Source organism: Peromyscus californicus, unplaced genomic scaffold (assembly GCF_007827085.1).
Source record: "Peromyscus californicus insignis strain IS unplaced genomic scaffold, ASM782708v3 Scaffold_8__1_contigs__length_139910024, whole genome shotgun sequence".
Taxonomy (NCBI): domain Eukaryota; kingdom Metazoa; phylum Chordata; class Mammalia; order Rodentia; family Cricetidae; genus Peromyscus; species Peromyscus californicus.
The window spans coordinates 103,861,637-103,881,612 of NW_026294606.1; the positions used below are offsets into that span (position 1 = coordinate 103,861,637).

The window sequence follows — 19,976 nt, forward strand, 5'->3', positions numbered from 1 at the left end:
CCTGGTCATGGAACTCAGGTCCTTACCTGTGTGCAGCAAGTACTTCACTGATTGAACCACCTCCCTAGCCCATATTTTTTTTAATTCCCTTTGTTATATGGATGTGTGTGTTCAAGTATGTGTAGATACATGTGCACATGTGTGCCCATTTGTGTAAGAGGCCAGAGGTAAACCTCAGGTATCTGTCCCTAGGAACCACTGATTTTGTCTATTAAGACAGGGTCTCTCATTGGCCTGGAGCTTACTAATTAGGGTAGTTTGGCTGGCCAACAAGTCTCAGGGACTCTCCTATCTCCAACTCACTGGCTCTGGTACTTACAAAGTCACACCATCACAGCTGGAAAATGTGTTCAGGGAGCAGGGAGCAAACTCAGGGTTTCATGCCCAAGCACTTTAACACTACAGACTGAACTCTCAAACATATTAAAAATGTTTTTAACGCAGAGGCAGAGGCAGGTGGATCTCTGAGAATCCTGCCTTAAAAAATCAAAAGTTAAAAAAATTATTTATTTACTGTTTATATGCACGCATACACATGTACAACAGCACATATGTGGAGGTCAAAGGACAACTTGTGGGAAGTGGTTCTCTTCTACCACATGGGTCTCAGGGACTGAAGTTGGGCTGCTAGGCCACTATGCACTGAGCAAGCTTGCTGGACCCAGTTATTTTTATCTAAAACACATTCTAATTTCTATTTGTCAAGGCTTGTTTGTTTGGTTTTGAAGTACAGTATTCCTATGTAGCTCAGGTTGGACTCAACTGGCAATCTTAATGCATTATAGTCTCCTGAGTGCTGAGACTACAAACTGGAATCACATACCCTGGCTTTCAGTGCTTTAAGCATTTTTTAAAAAATTATTATTAGTGCCGGGCAGTGGTGTGGCGCATGCCTTGAATCCCAGCACTTGGGAGGCAAAGGCAGGCGGGTCTCTGTGATTTCGAGGCCAGCCTGGTCTACAGAGTGAGATACAGGACAGGCACCCAAACTACACAGAGAAACCCTGTCTCGGTGGAAAAAAAAATTATTATTAGTATGGGGGAGGTGGGCATGTCATGACTCTCAATTAATTTATTTTACATTTATAAACATATCCAAAATGAGATTTGAATTGGTTTACTTTTAATGAATTATTTCTCATAACAACATCAAAAGTTATTTCTAACTGAATAAAAAGACAAAATTGGGGACTGGAGAGATGGCTCACTGATTAAGAGCACTTGCTACTCTCATAGGGGACTCAAAGTCAGTTCCCAGAATCCACATGGCAGCTCCCAACTGACTATGTAACTCTAGTTCCAGGGGTCCCAACACCCAGGCCAGCAAGCTCCAATGATCTACTTGTCTTGTCTCCCCAGAGCTGGGATCACAAGAGTGTGTCCAGCTTTTTATGGGTTCTGGGAATCAATTCAGGTCCCCATGCTTGCAAGGCAAGCACTTTACTGACTGAACTATCTCCTCAGCTCTGCCTTGATTTTTTTGGAGCAGGAGCTTTCTTTCTCTATTACTTTTCCTCACCTTCTATCTCACTGGGTCCTGAAGTATGTGGGAATAACATTGTCAATAAACTGCAGATGCAGAACTGCATTCTGAAATAGTACTCATTAGAACAAACTGAGCCAATAATAACTATAGCAGAAACTGAGCCCCCAGGCAATGCAACAAGCCAGTAATTTTCATTTCCAAAAAGCTCTTCCCATTTCTATCAGAGGCTTTAATTCTTCAGGTAACTAAATAAAATAGGCAAATAACTCTTAAGTCATGTTTCAGCTAAATATCATCTATACTTTAAACATTTCAGTTGCTTTTGTGCTCTGATGTTGGAGCCTTCTAGGTTTCCTGGTGGCTGTACTCAGCACGACAGCGTAAGAGGGTCTACACTTGGCTGTACCTAGCTAGGGGGAGGTCCTTTGCCCCTCCCCTTGGCACTGTTATAAAAAGCCCTTTGGAATAAAGCTCTGGGCCGGTGGATAAGGATCTAGGCCCACTTGAGGCTATCCCGAGTTTCTCTCCCCTCTTTATTTCTAACTAAGTCTCTTATCCCTCACTGCTCAAAAATCCCTCACTGCTCAAGAGTCTCTGGGATAAATAAACGCGGGGGTTGGTCTCCTACACTCTGATTTCTTCCCCCCCTCTCCCCACCTAGATCGGGATTCTCGGTTTCTGTAACTGTTCTGGCTATCCTGGAATGCACAGAGATCCACCTGCTGGGATTAAAGGCACATGCCACCCTGATTTCTAAACCATGAAGTGCTTAAAATTATATCTGAAACATTATTACGGGAGGTGGTGGCTCATGCCTTTAATCCTAACATTCAGAAGACAGAGGCAGACAGCCTGGTTTACATAGACTTCTAGGACAGCCAGGGCTGTTACACATAGAAACCCTGTCTCAAAAAACCAAACCAAACCAACCAACCAACCAAACAAACAAACAAAAAAACCCCACCAAAATATTTATCATCAGTCTGATAGTTTTTGTGTTGTTAATTATCATTCCAAGTTTCTCCTTTTCACCTTCTCAGAATGCACACTAGGGCCAGAGGTATATAGTTTAGTGGTCAAGCATGTGATTAGGATACTAAGGCCCTGGAATCAAACCCAGTATGATCAGGAGGAGAAAAAAAAAGGCCTCATAATCCAGACAAACTAAAGTATTAGCAATTTCCAGTTGTGAGTTTCACCTTCTGCGTTTAAAAGGCACTCAATGACTAGTGAGGGATCTTCACTAGGAAGCAAGTTGTGACTAACTCTGGAGCACCTGAGCTCAAGCACTGTCAGCTCTTTTATTATTGAGAATAGGTGGAAATGATTCTAAGAGTAGCAGTAGTATCTTATAGCTGTATTTTTAGAAAATACTACCCATCTCCAAATCAAATTAATAAAAATTCATACTTATAGTCCCCCCGCCCCTTTTTTTTCTTTTTGGTTGTCTGGACTTCAAACTTTTTCAAAGGACTAAAAATTAATTATTCATTTTAGTTTAGAATTTTTCATTTTGACATACCTGGGTCTGGAGTGTAAGTAAATGGCTGAACATCATGAGATCTTCCAGCATTGGTCACAACATATATTCCCACTGACACAGGCAAAGTTATATGTTGGTCATGATATGGGGGAACTTTCACAATAAGATGGTTCTAATTAAAGAAAAGTGTAAGAATCAGAAAGGAAGCCAATGTTTAAAAGAAAAAAATAAGCATATTACCTGTTACCTGTACAGTTTTTAAAAGTTTGATTAGAAAAAAATGCACTAGATTTTTACAGCCAGGTCTTTGCTATGGAGCTCAAAGTTGCCTCAATCTGTAGATCTTCCTGCTTCATTCAAAGCCCACATTCAGGGACTACAGGTATAGGCCACTACACCAAGCAAAAAATGATGACTTAAAGGTTGATAGGCACCATGTCATTCATCTTAATATTTCTTTCATGGTAAAGCCCAAATGTTTTACAACACATCACAAGGTCCCCGCTTGATCAACTTCATTTCATTCCTACTTTCCCAATGGCTTAATACACTATAGCTAATTGACCTTTTTTAAACTTAAATGTTGTCTATCCTTTTAATTATTAAACTCAGCTTTATCTCAGACTTGTTCTCTCCAACTGTAGCATTTTCATCTTCTCAGATGGCAAGTTCCATACCCATACTCAGGTCTTACATACAAACGCCACCTCCTCAGAAGTCTTCCCTTCCCTGCCCATTCTTTAGAAGCAGTATTCTTCCCCAACCCAATCACATTTATTTTCCTAACAGTACTTTTTAACCATCTCAAACAACAAAAAGTAGAAGGTCCACAAAGATCTAGGGTGTTCTGCCCACAGTCTGTCAGGATAATAGTATCTACCATACACAAAACGCACTCACGTCATTTGAAACACCTTGCCAGACTGGCCTGTAAGTCTCACTCCTCCCTGCTCAACCTCTAAATGCTGGGTCTTACAGGTGTGTGTGCGCCACCATGCCAGCTCCAAAGTCCTGTTTATTTCAACACCTCTTCCTCTCTCTAATACTTCATTTTTGTTCTCCATTTAATACGAGTTCTAGGTCAATTCTCTAGGATACCAGATCTTACTCTATTCTAAGAAAATGTTTCCCAGAAAGGCACTTATCTCTCTCTCTTTCTGAAAGAAAAATTTTTTTTAAAAAAATGAGCAAGCCGGGCGGTGGTGGCACGCGCCTTTAATCCCAGCACTCGGGAGGCAGAGGCAGGCAGATCTCTGTGAGTTCGAGGCCAGCCTGGGCTACAGAGCGAGATCCAGGACAGGCACCAAAACTACACAGAGAAACCCTGTCTTGAAAAACCAAAAAAAAAAAAAAAAACAAACAAACAAAAAAAAAATGAGCAAAACCACAGAACCAATGACCTATCACTGTTATGATTTAGTTTGTTTATAAACTCATTTGCAGAAAGTCCAAGACAGGGCCGGGGAGATGGCTTACCAGGTAAAAATGCTTGCTGAAAAAGCCTAATGACCTAGCTTGATCCTGGAACCCACAGAAATGTGGAAGGAGAGAACTGACTCCACAGAGTTGTCCTCTGACTACCACATGCACACACCCCCACCATACAATAGTAAAACAACAATAAATTCACAACCCTCTAAAGACCGCTGCATTCCACCTGCCACACAAACCTGATAACCTGGATTTGATACCTGGATCATATGGAAGGACAAAGCCAAGTCCATAAATCTGTCCTGACTTACACACACACTATATGCTATGCATGCTCCCATATACATCATATATATTTTTAAATGTAAATTTAATTATTGGGCTGAGGATGGACATGGCTCAATTGGTAGAGTGCTTGCCTAGCACACATGAAGCCCTGGGTTTCACCCCCGGTACTGTAGAAACCAGGCATGTTTATGATCCCAGCACTTGGGAAGCAGAGGCAGCAAAGTTCACGGTTATCCTCGGCTATATAGCGAGTTTACAACCAGCCTAGACTACATAAGAAAAAAAAAGGGTGGGTGGGTGGATAACACCCCATTTCTCAGAAGGGAAGGAAGAATATACAAATGGATGGAAGAGGAGGAGAGAAAAATGATACAAATGAGAGAGAAGAGGATGAGGAAAGGATGATAAAAGGGGAGAGAGGGAGGGTAAAGTGGATAGAGAATACTAAAATAGAGATTATATTAATCTAACCAGTATGTCAAAACCCAAAACACGTACATAGTGAGACCCTGTCTAAATTAGTAATAACAACAGAAAAACAAAACATGTTCACAGCACAAGAAAGTATTCTATGGAGTAATAAGACTTCAATTACTAGTAAAACTAGGTACATAACAATTAAATTAGAACGAGGAGTTGAAGTGCCCTCAGAAAAAGCAGACTTTAGATCAAAGTTCACTTTTCCTTCAGGGACAATGAAATGAACTGACAAGTCTTCCATGGGTATCTATTACAAGCTTGGTATGGCAAGGATCCCACTTGTTCCTGTCAATAGTGCTCTGGAGGACATTACTGCTGGTCATGGAGAGTGGGGGTTACCTGATTATGTGACAGAAGAAATAAAATGTCAGAACTGGAAAGAACCTCAAATAACTGAGTGAAGCTAAAAATGAATTGCTCAGAATAAACAACAAAAATATTTAAAAAGTTTAAGTTATATACCTGATGAAACAATTCCATGTCTATTTCAGCTTCTGATTTCCAAGAGTTTTCATCTGATGGAAATAATAACAGTGATTTAAAATTTTTTGAACTTTCTCACTCTGTAGCTTTAGCTTTAACTGTATTTTCATAACAAGTGAAACATGGAACACTATCGACCAGTTATATGCCTACTTACCAGAAACATTTTCCTGAAAAATAACTTTAGTTCCTTTTAGAAAGTTCTTCCCAATTAAAAACACTTCTTCCTCTCCTTTTACTGAACAGCTATGCAAGCTTTTCTTTAAGATTTCAGGAACTCCTGCTGGCTGAGCTGTGGATATACACACATAAACACTCCATAAAAACAGCCACCAACACTTAATTCTTATCTACAAACAACTTATATCATGAATCTAGTTTTATTAACTGTTTCTGTTGATCACGAATTTTTTAATTACATTGTATTTATTTTAGACTGTGTGTTCACCTGTGTCTCTCTCTGTACATGCATGTACACATGCCACAGTGGGTGGGTGGTCTGAGGACAACCTACAGGAGTCAGTTCTTTACTTCTGCCATGTGGGTCCAGACTATCAAACTCAAGTGGTCAGGCTCAATTCCCAGCACCTACATGGCTCCAGTTCCAGGGGATCTGTTATCTTCTTCTGGCCTTTGTGGGCATCAGGCACAATGTGGTAAACAGATATGCAGGCAAAAACAGCCATTCACACTAAGTAAAAATCTATTTTTTAAAAAAGATTTATGTATTATTTATAGTGGTCCTCCTCCATATATACCTGCTGGCGAGAAGAGGGCACCAGATCTCATTATAGATGGTTGTCAGGCAACATACAGTTGCTGGGAATTGAACTCACAACCTCTGGAAGAGCAGTCAGTGTTAACCTCTGAGCCATCTCACCAGTCCCTAAAAATCTATTTTTTAAAAAATTAGTGTGTTTGAGTTAGTGCCATGGCTCTGAAGACTTGATTAGAGTGCCAGAATCCACATGGCAGAAGCAGAGAATCCATTCCTACAAGCAGTCTTCTGACCTTGAGTGTGCACTGTGGCAAACATACATCTAAACACATAATACATACATACACAAACACACAATAAATAATAGATGTAAAATTTGTGTGTTTGCTAAGTTAAAGAATAGTTGTGGTAATTATTTGACAAAACTAGTACAATAAAAACAAAACAAAAAAACCAAAAAGAAAACAGGTCATAATACCTATAATAAGCTAACAGGAAGTCAAATATGAGTTATAAAAAAGCAATGCCAAGTCAGGCCTATAATCCCAGCACTTAAGAGACTGAGGTAAAGCTGGAAAGATGCCCAGTCGGTAAAGTGCCTACCACTCACATAAAAGCCAGTGTGGCAGCACATGCTGGAAGGTGGAGAAAGGAAGATCCCTGAAACTCACTGGCCAGCCGCCCTAGACAAATCTATGAGCTTCAGGTTCTGTGAGAGGCCCAGTCTCAAAATAAGGTGGAGAGTGCCTAAGGAAGACACACACAAGCTGTGCACATGCACATGTTCTTGTATCCACACTTGTCCATACCAACACACACACTCACATACACAAAACAAACAAACAAACAAACAAACAAACAGAGTCTGGATGATCTCCATACAGAGATAGGGTTTCTCTGTGTAGCCATGGCTAACCTGGAACTCTGTAGACCAGGTCGGCCTGGAACTCATGAGATATACCTGCCTCTGCCTCCCGAGTGCCGGGATTATTGACCCAGTATGAATGACCTTTAATTGTAGGCCCCTTATCAAGATCCTACCCCCATCCCCCAAAAGTCAATGAAAATAATCCAAGTAAACCACAGTAAAAACCTCGAGAAATAATAATACATTAAAAATTCTCAGAGCTGGAAAGATGGCTAAACAGTTAAAAGCACTGGCTGCTCTTGCATAGGTCCAGGTTTGGTTCCCAGTACCATATGGTGACTCATAATTGTAATTGTAGTTATACGGGATCTGATGTCCTCTTCTGACCTCCTCAGGCACCAGGCAGGCACATAATGTACAAACAAACATGCAGGCAAAACACATATGCACATAATATAAAATAAATTGATCTGTAATAATTAAACAAGGAAGAAATTTATTTATTAGTGTAATAATTAAAACTATAACAATAGTAAAAGCCACATAATACTATCATTGAACTTAAAGGCACACTTTCACATGTTTTCTGTTTTATTTATTTATTTTTTTTGGTTTTTCTGTGTAGCCCTGGCTGTCCTGGAACTCTCTCTGTAGACCAGGCTGGTTTCAAACTCAGAGATCTGCCTGTCTCTGCCTCCTAAATGCTGGGATTAAAGGCGTGTGCACCACCACCACCACCACCACCACCACCACCACCACCACCACCACCACCACCACCACCACCACCACCACCACCACCCAGCTTCACTTGTTTTCGTTCTATACTAAAGTTAGAGGTAAGAGTTTCATTTCTCATTCACAAGCACTGTGCTGTACCACCACTACTTGTAACAAGAAATGTGACCTGCCATTATTTACAAAGTTATTTACAAAGCTTGCTTCACTTTAATGTTCTAACACATGGTAAAGATGCCTGGAAATCATGGGGGTTGGCAACTGCCTTCTGGCATCCTATTTAAGTGACTTATTAGGGGGGACATTGCTGGGAAATATTTTAAAAACTACATTATCATTTATTGTGTATCACAACTTGTGGGAGTCAGTCCTCTTGCCATGTGGATTCCAGGGACCCGACTCATATCACAAGGCTTGACCACAAGTACTTTCACCTACTGAGCCATCTTGACAGCCCTCAAATTACTTAAAATATTTTTTTAATTTACCTTAATTTTATGTGTTTTGCCTGCGTGTAAGTCTGTGTACCACATGCATGCACTCACTGCCCATGGAGATGGAATGGGGCATCAGATTCCTGGGACTAGAATTACAGACAGTTGTGAGCTACCCTGTGGGTGTTAGAAATCAAATCAAGGTCTTTTGGAAGAGCAACCAGCACTCTTAACTTCTGAGTCATCTCTCCAGCCTTTTTACATTTTTTTTAAAGATTTATTTATTTTATGTATGAGTGCCCTACCTGCATGTATGCCTTTATGCCAGAAAGGCATTAGATCCCACTAGAGATGGTTGTGAGCCACCACATGGTTGCTGGGAATTGAACTCAGAACCTCTGGAAGAGCAGCCAGTCCTCATAGCCTCTGAGCCATCTCTCCAGCCCTTTTTAAGATCAGTATATATGATGATAACAGGAACCTATAAATAGCTAAGTACCTTTCCAATGTATTTTAATATTTTTATATTCTGAAATGGATTTCCAGTAGCTCAGGCTGTCCTTAACCTCACTAAGGATGACTTGCAATCTGAGACATACCGTGTCTCTCAGAACAGGCTGGCCTACACTCACGGCAGTCTTCTTGCTTCTACTCCTAGTTACTAGGATTACAGCTTGTGCCATATCCAGCTTACAACTGTTATTTTGGTTTTCTTTTGTTTTTTGGTCAAAGAGACAGTGACGTTATTTTCTCCAGTCTGGATTTTTAAAAAATATTTATTTATTGTGTACACAGTGTTCTGCCTGCATGTATCCATGCATGCCAGAAGACTCCAGATCTCATTATAGAGGTTGTGAGCCACCATGTGGTTTGCTGGGAATTGAACCCGGGTCCTCTGGAAGAACAGCCAGGGAGTCCTAACCTCTGAGCCATCTCTCCAGCCCCTCCAGTCTAGATTTTAACTCCTGGGTTCAAGCTGTCTTCCTGTGTCAGCTTCCCAAATGGCTAGGAGCATAAGTGCTTGCCATTGTGTTCTCTTGACTACAGCTTTAAAATGTTTGAAGTTTGACATGTTCATGGGCTGAAGTATAAAACATTAAAATTTACAGATACCTGAAAAATTGACAAAACTTAAGAACTCTTCATGTATCTAGCATCTCCACATTTTCTTACTTACTACACAAAATGGGAGAAGAGGGTGTCTGCAATGTCAGAGTGGAGCCATCTTTCCTTGTGATATTAACTCGAAAAACCAATCTGGCACGAGTGCTCTTTTTCTTGGAACCAGCAATTCCTATTCTGGCTTCAACATCAGCATTCCTCAGCTTCAAGATTCCTACGCAGTCCACCCTAAAAACAGGGGAAAAAAATGTACCAAGTGGCACTGTTATTGTCTAAATAGTACAACTTTTAAGGGGTGGAGGGGGGAGTTTGAGACAGGATTTTTTCTGTGTATCCCCGGCTGTCCTGGAATTAGGTCTGTAGACCAGGCTGGCCCAGAACTCAGAGATCCTCCTGCCTCTGCCTCCTGAGTGCTGGGATTAAAAGTGAGTGGCACCACTGCCCAGCAATAGTACATTATAAAACAAGTTTCCTTTTTTAAAAAGGCTGATTCTTTGCTAATTCTTTGAATATGTAATAGTCATAAGGCCCCAAACTCACAAAATATGAAAGGATAAATTTTAAATATTCAAAGCTCTTAATCTGATCAATCTTCATTTTAAAATGGAAAAAATAGTAAAAAAAAATAAAATTATTCTTTAAATGTGAACATAAGTAATGGCCTACAAGAGATTTATTCTGTGCTTTTAAGAAATATAGCCAGGCGGTGGTGGCGCATGCCTTTAGTCCCAGCATTCCAGAGGCAGAGGCAGAGGCAGAGAGGCAGAGAGGCAGAGAGGCAGAGAGGCAGAGAGGCAGAGAGGCAGAAGGAGCTCTGAGTTCCAGGCCAGCCTGGTCTACAGAGTGAGTTCCAGGAACAGCTAGGGCTACAAAAAGAAACACTGTCTTGAAAAACCAAAGAGAAAGAGAGACCCTCAAAATCTTCTATTTTCTGGAACTAGAAATATTTTCTTGATTATCATAAAAGTATAATATATAATAAAATAAAAAATTTCGTAGGAGCTAGAGAGATGGCTCAGAGGTTAAGTTAAGAGCACTTGCTACTCTTACAGAGGACTTGGGTTTGGTTCCCAGGAGCCATGTAAGTTGGCTCACAACTCTCTGTCATTCTAATTCCAGGAGACCCAACATCCTCTTCTCATCTCTGTGGGCAACTGCACACACATAATGCACATAAACTCACACAGGCATACACACATATCCATAATTTTAAAACTCTGCCAAGAGCCAGTCCCAACCTGGACTACACAGTAGTTCCAGGACAGCCAGGGCTATGTAGACAGATCCTGTCTCCAAAAAGAATAAAACCAAAACTAAAACAAAAAACCTAACCAAACAAAAAAATATAAAAAAATATAAAAACTTGCCATGCATAGTGGCACACAGCACTCAGCACTCAGGTGGCATGGCAGACTTCTGTGAGTTTGAGGCCAGCCTGGTCTGTATAGAGGGTTCCAGGCCAGTCAGTGTGACATACTACAACCTTACACAAGAAAAGGAAAAAAGTACTTGTACTTACGCCAGTGTCATGTTGTTGCTAGGATCAAGGCCAACTTCTATAACAGTGGTACCTTCAATGTCCACTTCTTTGCAGGGAGTCGTATTTCGTCCAGTTACCCTACAGGCTTGATAAAATCCATGTGGTTTCACTCGACCAGAATCATTGCCCACAAACACCTGCAACACCACTGGTTCATTATGACCTTCCAGCTGGAATCAGATAACATGCAAAATAAGCACTAGTTAGCATTTCAAATAAGTTCATTATAAACTAAACATTCAAAATCAAATCCTGCCTGGGCACTGGTGGCGCATGCCTTTATAACCCCAGCACTTGAGAGGCAGAGGCTGGCAGATCTTTGTGAGTTCAAGGCCAGTCTGGTCTACAGAGTAAGTTCCAGGACAGCTAGGGCTACACAGAGAAACCTTGTCTCAAAAATCAAAATCAAGCCAGGTGGTGGTGGCACACGCCTTTAATCCCAGCACTCGGGAGGCAGAGGCAGGCGGATCTCTGTGAGTTCTAGGCCAGCCTGGGCTACAGAGTGAGTTCCAGGAAAGGCGCAAAGCTACACAGAGAAACCCTGTCTCAAATAAAACCAAATCGCCGGGCGGTGGTGGCGCACGCCTTTAATCCCAGCACTCGGGAGGCAGAGCCAGGCGGATCTCTGTGAGTTCAGGCCAGCCTGGACTACCAAGTGAGTTCCAGGAAAGGCGCAAAGCTACACAGAGAAACCCTGTCTCGAAAAACCAAAAAAAAAAAAAAAAATCAAAATCAAATCCTATATTTAAAACTAGATGAAGAAACCGCATTTGGGAGGCAAAGGCAAGCAGATCTCTGTGAGTTCATCTAAAGAACAGATTCCAAAGCTACATAGAGAAACCCTGTCTCGAAAAATAACAACAAAAAACTAGATGAAGAAATAATAAGAAAAATAGGTAAAAACTTTTTGAGTACTGAAGACTGAACCCAGGTGCTCACCCCTGAGCCACACCCAGTCCAAAAATTTTCTTATAAAAGAACTGGAATCAGGCATGGTGGCACACACCTTTAATCACAGCAGAGACAGGTGGATCTCTGTGAGTTCCAGGACAGCCAGGACTATATAGACAGTCTTGTCTCAAAAAAATAAAGCTAGCAGAGGGAGCTGAAATAAAGGCCAGGCTCAAAAGGAAAAATAAAGAAAAATATTGCAGTGGTTCTACAATAACTACATTTTAATTATTTTAGATGCCTAAGCTAAACCATCACATAATCTATTTGTATAAGCCAATGGAAATACATACACAATTGCTCAGATAGTATATCTACTACTCAGGATCTGCTACTACCACTAAATTGTGTTAATGGCAACATCTTCATCACCAAATGAGAATATATATGATAAATTTTTACTACTTAAGCAGTTAAGGAAAAGCAGTTATTTGAAATGCAGCCACACAAATGACAGGAAAATGAAGCTCATTTTCAAAGACTGGACCATGAAATTCTGGGCCAGAACATCTATGGTCAGCTATATGGTCACTATAGACCTCTAGCAAAACTCTCATAAATAAATGACAGTTCATATATAGAAGCTTTATAGTAAAAACACTGAAGCTGTTGATAAAATATGCAAGAAAAAATTACAAAAATGTCACATCTTTATATCTCATTATATGAGCATCTCTGGGCAGTGACTATCATTATCAGGGAAATAATTAAGAAATAAGGAAGTGTGTATCCATTCCGATCTCCTTTTACAGATGGATTATACAATTATTTAGCAGAGAACAGAGAACATGTCAAGTTTTTTGGGTTTTTTGTTTGTTTTTGGAGTGTCTGTTGAGTGAGTGAGTAAATGAACTGTTTAGGGCAGTCAGTTCATTCCCTATCATAGTGAGGCAATAACACATGCAGCTGTGCAAGTACTTAGACCAAGCAGAACCTAAAGATAGATAATCAGATTAAGAATACTGACAAAACAATTAAAATATCCAGCTAAACACACACAAAGAAAAACTTGAATTTCCTTCTTGCCTGTTATGTATCCTGGACTTGAGGGATTGGTCGCAGATGGATTAGAGCGGTAACACTGGTGTAAATAAATGATCATAGACAAGTTTCCCAATCCTGAGCTTTAATCATGATTTCATTCAAATATGAAATGAATGACAGTTCATGTTTTCAACGATAATATTCTTTATAATAAATATACCAAGTGATAAAATTTTACTTAAGTCAAAGTTCTTAAAAGGTAATTCTGACAACTTTAAAAAATCTTTTTTTTTTTTGAGACAGGTAGTCCTGGCTGGCCTGGAACTCTCTATGGAGATCATGCTGACCTCCAACTCATGGAGATATGCTTGTCTCTGACTCTTAAATGCTGGAATTAAAAGCATGTGCTACTTAGGGGCTGGAGAGATGGCTCAGAGATTAATTTTGTGGAATATTAGTTTAAGATGTGTTCTATTTGTTTATGCTGTGGAATTTTTTTAATGATGCAAAGATGTGCTGCATTTTTATGTTGCATTTGTTTAACTCTGTGAAGCTTTGTTACTATGCCTGTCTAAAACACATAACTGGTCTAATAAAGAGCTGAATGGCCAATCGCTAAGCAGGAGAGGGACAGGTGGGGTTGGCAGGCAGAGAGAATGAATAAAACAGAAGAGAGGAGAGAGGAGAGAGGAGAGAGGAACAAGGAAAACAGAAGAGGACAACAGAGGCTAGCCACACTGCCAGCAACAGAGTAAGAAGGAAAGAGAGGTATATAGAATTGAGAAAGGTAAAAGCCCAGAGGCAAAAGGTATACAGATAATTTAAATTAAGAAAAGCGGACAAGAAACAAGCCAATCTAAGGCTGAGCATTCATAAGTGTATTTATCTGGGAGCTGGGTAGTGGGCCCCCAAAGGGGAAAGAGTTAAAAAAAGAAACAAAAACAAAAAACCCCACCAACTACAGTTAAGAGTACTCGCTGCTCTACTACTCATCCACAGGTCCTTAGTTCAATTTCCAGCACCGACATGATGGCTCACAACCATCTATAGTAACAGGATCTGATGCCCTCTTCTGGCATGCATTTGTACATGTGGACAGAACACTCATACATTAAGGAAAAAAAAAAAAGCTATAAATAAAATTATGTTCTATCATGCCTGGTTAAGTTCTTAGTAATTTCTACTACGTTTCTTTGCATTCACTTTAAAATTTCTTCTTGAATAAAACTTTTCTGGACGAATCTGCTACCACTACCAAACAAAGGAGGAAGACAATTGAAAAGCTGCAGATATTTTTTCTTTTCAGAACATACTCTCATCTTTCTAATTAAAATTTAACCAGGCATGCTGGCTCATGCCTATAATTCAAGCACTCAGGAGACTGAGGCAGGAGGCGTGCCATGAATTCAAGGCTGGCCTGGATTATACATATTGAGTTCCTGGCTAGCCTGGGTTATAATAAAACATCTCAAAAAAACCAAAACCAACCAGCTAAACAAACAACAATTCAAATATTATCTAAGTACTATTTGGCTTATGGCCCAATGAGACATTTGTTTTCTATTATACTGAGCTAATAATTCTATCCTTCTATTCCAGGAAATTTTTTCTGAGGTTAAAATAATAAAAATTGAAGGAAATTCATCACATACACATGAATTATTTTTACAATTATTTGATGGTTGTGTGTAGGGAGCATGTATGTGGGCATGTGTGTGCCATGGTGTGGGTGTGTGGAGGTCAGGACAACTATGTAGAGCCAGTTCCCTTTGGGTTCTGGGAATAAACCTTTACCCACGAAGCCATCTCATCAGTCAGTCTTCACACATTACTAAATAAAATGAGTACCTTCACTGTCGGAAAGCCTTGCTGTGTTCTGTCTTTTACTGAGCCTCGGCTGCCCTCTGTCAGGTACCGAGCTCTGTGCTGGGTTTCAGGCTGTACAACTATCTTCAGTTCCTTCCCCTCACTTTTAACCGGATACTGTCCACACAACATAGGGCTCTTCTTTACTCCAGTTCCCTTTTGGTTGTCCAATGTTCTGAGAAAACCAAAGCACAACATGGGAAGAAAACATCAAAAACAGTTTTCTACAAAAGCTACTTCGATAAAGGAAGAAACAGAAAGACGAAAACACTGAAAATAACTGCTTAGATTATTGATAAAATAGAACACAGCCTAAAGGAAGAAACATCCTATATAACCAAAGTACCTTTAAAATATTTTTGAACCAAGTATAACTATATGCCATGAAAAAGAAAGCTGGACAGGGAAAAGAAATAAAAATAGTTGGGTGGAACAAGGAAAACAATGCAATAATTTATGAAGTTTTCACACTGCAATTCAGTTAAAATAAAATGTAAAAATCACATGAGTCTTACATGAAGCTAAAAGACCATGATCACATTTTAATCAGACTTGCAAAGCAAAAGAAAAAAAGAGAATGGCAAGAACTACTTACTAAGCCAGCACACAAAAGGCCTAAAGATCCAACAATGGAAGTATATGTAGTATATCCTTTTGGATTTCTTTCTCAAAGTAAGAAATTTATAATAAAAACAAAATCAGTGGCTCAATTTTTACTGGGAAATGAAGTTTACTTTAAATAATAAGTGTGATTTTTTTCCAGATTATTTTTATCTGTGACTGGTTAAATGAAAAAAGCTCAATAAAAATCTTATAATCTGAGCTCTATAGCAAAGGTAATTGTACTTAGTTTTTTTTAACTGTGGAAGCTTTTGAGGTTTTTGGAGACAGGGTCTCATATACCCCAGGCAGTCTTCAAGCTGCTGTCTAGCTGAGGATGGCCTTATAGTGTCACCCCACCTACCTCGGCACATGCCTGGCTCTAAGACTATGTTTTAAGCATTTGTTTATAATATCCAAAATTGTGATTAGAACTTCTATAAAATAGCTAATGTAATACAAATACCTGATGAAAATAAGCAGAATAAAATCATACACACCCCCTGAACAACATGAAATATATTTAAAATTATCCATTTTTGTTCTTGAAAAGTCAGGCCTATCATGCTTTTTTACTCACAACAAAGTAACTGGATCCCCGGAAGAATATCATGATTTTTAGAAGAACAGCTTTAAACCTGGCTCTAAACTTTACCAATACAGATGTAACCAAGCTGTTGCCGCAATAAGAACGACTCCATAGAAAAGGGCCAGAAGTGTGGCGGAAAGGGTAACACTGACACAGAATTCAGTAGCACTGACAGGGAAAGTTCACATGAGATGTTTGCTGATGAAGGCAAACAGGAAGAAGAGAAAAAAGACAAGGAAAGCAAAGAGGAAAAGGAGCTTCTATAATAGGAAATGGGCAAGACCAGACCCTAATGCCATTTACCTAAGTCTGACACGATTAAGTCAAAGATTACCTGTATGTGTGAGTCACTTTAAAGGCCCTAGAGAAATGAATCTATGAACAAAAGTACTAGGCTGAAGCTGGAACAATTTGTGACAAATAATGTGTTTGTTTGTTTTTTTAGAGTTCTGAATGAATCCAAATGTTTGGTTTGAAGAGTGTACAATTTCTTAAACATGAGATTCTATAATGATCTCTTTGTATTCATCTTATTACCAAAGGGGGGGGAAAAGATATATTGAAACTATGCAAAAATATCTCATATATATATACATGTATATATATACACATACATACACAGTAACTAAAATAAATTATAGCATAGTGATAATAGCAGTTTACATGAGTGACTAGATTATGGGTTATTTACTTACTTTCTTGTATTTTTCAAATATTTATAGTTCATATGTATTAGTCATAATAGAAAATGAAAAATTTTAGATTCAAGTACTAAAAAAACTTAAATGATATGACAACTAATTTTATCAGGTGTGCTTTTTATCTTTATACTAGTCAAGCTAGCATTTTGAAAGTAAATGAAAATGATTCCTATAAAACAAGTATCTTGTTTGGAATGAACATCTGTTGAATGAGTTGATATAAATGCTAAAAAATATGTATCTGATACATATATGATATATATGTATCAAATATCAAACATATATTTATATATACACACTAAAAAGATCACAAAGAAATAAATAATTTCTAAAAAACTGAAAATAGTTCTGCTTTTTTTTATTTTTTTGAGAGAGAGCTCTTATCACACAGCCCAAATGGCCTTGAACTCACTATAAGCCAGGCTTGTCAACCTCTCACAAGCCCATGGCCTCAGCCTCCCATGTGCTGAGCTTACACAAATTTACCACCTACCATGCCTATTCTTACAACTAAAATTCCCTAGGTTTAAATGTAAAAATGGAAAACGTATATTTACATCTACAGACATGTAAAACAATGAAAACATCAACTAATTCTTAGAAAAAAAGCAATTCAATTTATAAATTGCTAAGGTAAAACAGTTTAGAAAAAGCAAGTAGCAATTCATTACATGGGGAGTGGTTGATTGATTTTTGCAGGGCTGGGCATCAAAGCCAGGGCTTTCCTCATTTTAGGAAGGGACTCCATCACTGGAGTCTTACATCTAAACGACAACCTACCATAGACAATGTGATGTGGCATGTTCTACTTAGAATGACATTCAGGTTCTGTGCTAGATATTCCTTCAGGTTGTCTATGTCATCAAAATAATTTTTACTACAAAAAGACCTAATATGACTTTCATATCCATATGATATCACATCTAAACTTAAAGAACTTTAGAAGAAACAGGGCTACTAAGTCTCCAGACATTAGCTGAAGAATTTAAGAATGATACAGTCAGCAATATTTACATATAAGCAGCTTTTTAAAAAAGATGTTTCCTTAATAAGTTCTAACTTTTTAGTTGTAAAAGTAACTGTTTTTCTGTCCATCAGTTATCAAGACTTCTGGCATCATGAAGATAAATGAACTGCTATATGCAACACACTCGAAAGTTCATTTAATAAATATTTAGCATTATATAAACTTCAAATTATGTCACCTCATATTGAAGACTATATTACTTATCTCTCAAAACATTTCAAAATTTCATGTTTCTAACATCTTTCTCATCATTGGAAAAAAAACAGGCAATTAGCTAGAACTACAGATTAAGAATAGTTGTCCATGTATTTTACATTTGGTTTCATCCTTTCCTCAATATATTTCTCATAAATTCAAATTTTAAACTTCTTCATCATTTCCATATACTATTGTCAAATAATTTTCCATTACCTAAGAAGATGGGCATTTCTTCTGCTGCTTGATGGAGTTTCTGCTTCATGAATTATTTCATGAAAGTTTTGTCTTGACCAATGTCATTATACTTTCCCTGGTAACCTCAAATCATTTCTAAGATATATCTATCATACAAAAGCAGAAGCAGAAAAGATGTAGGTCAAGAAATCTTTTCAATCAGCAACAGTAAATCACTGTTTGACTTTGACTATCCCTAAGTCAAAACTTTACTGTTCTTAACTGGAAACTTTAATAACTATTTCATTACAAATAGAAAAATATCTTTCTCTGAAACTTTTTTTTTTTTTTTTTTTTTTTTTGGTTTTTCGAGACAGGGTTTCTCTGTAGTTGTGCGCCTTTCCTGGAACTCACTTGGTAGCCCAGGCTGGCCTCAAACTCACAGAGATCCTCCTGCCTCTGCCTCCCGAGTGCTGGGATTAAAGGCGTGCGCCACCACCGCCCGGCTCTCTGAAACTTTATTAAGACCTTTTCCACCGCAGCCCAAAAAGCACACATTTATTGACATCCACACACCTTTCAGATCTGTACTATCAGTCACACTTCCTTAGAGGACTTGGGGTGTTCATTGTGTTTCAGAGCCTTAACCTACATTTTATAGTTGAATAAATTATTCCTTTTTCAATTTCTGGACTATTAAACTGTGACATATTAGGAAAGGCTGTATATCATGTTTTCTTTTGGAAATTGCCTAATGTAGACTTTTTGAAACTGTAAAGCATTTAAATTATTTAACTATATCATTCTAAAAGAATTTATTTATTTATTTAAATAAAAGTATAAAGGAAAAAAGTAGGCTAATTTTTTTCAAATTAATTTTTAAGTTAGAATATAAGGAAATGAGTTTCATTATGGCATTTCAAACTTGTGAGTATAGACTTAACTAATTCTTGCTTAAATGACTGCTACTAATTTTAAAATGTACACGGGATCATTTATGGACATATTTAATATTTATTATGGCCAATATATTACTGAGTTGGATTTTTAATGTAACAGATCAAAGATGTCATCATGGAGTACACCAATCTAACCTTTTTTTTGGGCAACAAGTGAGAATTGCAAGTGATCCTGGGTTACCTAAAGAACCATATTCTACCTCCTTAAAAACTAATTCTCAAAATCTAATGAGTTAAATTTTACTGAATATACTGTAGAAAATTTACTTTCAAAAGTCCAGCAACTAAATATTACAATTAAAATACTAAAGGAATCCTAAAGTAAATCACGTTAATCTGTATTATATCATGGAATATTCTGTAACATAACCATTGAAATGGATTTGGTGAGTAGTGTACCAAGGGCACAGATGGAACAGAAAGCTTGAATATGCACCCATGATCCTGTTTCATCATCCTTCAAGTAAGAAACAGAATCAGAGAGGGGCGGGGAGGGGGGATTAAAAAGAATAACAATTTTTTAAAAAATTCCTAAACTGGAACTATGTATCAAAGGAAAAAAAAATTCAAACAAAGGAACCTATATGAGAATAGAGTCATCTTTGTTTTTTTCTTGTTTTCATCAAGTAAAGATGAAAAACAAAAATAAAACATAAAACTCTTTAAAAAAATATAATGGAATGAACCATATGAAATAAACTGCTAAAAGAACAAATTAACTTCTCGAGAACATTTAAGTGTTTTAGCTAGCATTACCATACTATTACTTATTTCTGCAGGTAAATATATTTTTAAATCCTTTTAAAATAAGTCCATTTGAAGTTTAAAAGTTATTTCAAAACAGATTATCTTTTCTACT

The 19,976-nt window shown here is 38.2% G+C and overlaps 1 protein-coding gene across 9 annotated transcripts in view; it reads right to left on the minus strand.

Moving 5' to 3' along the window:
• Positions 1-19,976, minus strand: part of Nfat5 (nuclear factor of activated T cells 5) — a 92,363-nt gene that overhangs the window by 23,269 nt on the left and 49,118 nt on the right. For 8 of the 9 annotated variants that reach the window (XM_052729696.1, XM_052729698.1, XM_052729695.1 and 5 more), the window contains 6 exons: positions 14,852-15,044; positions 11,048-11,238; positions 9,584-9,756; positions 5,809-5,943; positions 5,631-5,683; positions 3,009-3,141 (listed from right to left, as the gene is read on the minus strand). In XM_052729696.1, the coding sequence (XP_052585656.1) occupies positions 3,009-3,141; positions 5,631-5,683; positions 5,809-5,943; positions 9,584-9,756; positions 11,048-11,238; positions 14,852-15,044 (878 nt within the window). Of the gene's footprint in view, positions 1-3,008; positions 3,142-5,630; positions 5,684-5,808; positions 5,944-9,583; positions 9,757-11,047; positions 11,239-14,851; positions 15,045-18,197; positions 18,324-19,976 lie in introns of those variants that run through there. The other variant, XM_052729704.1, reaches the window with a different exon arrangement.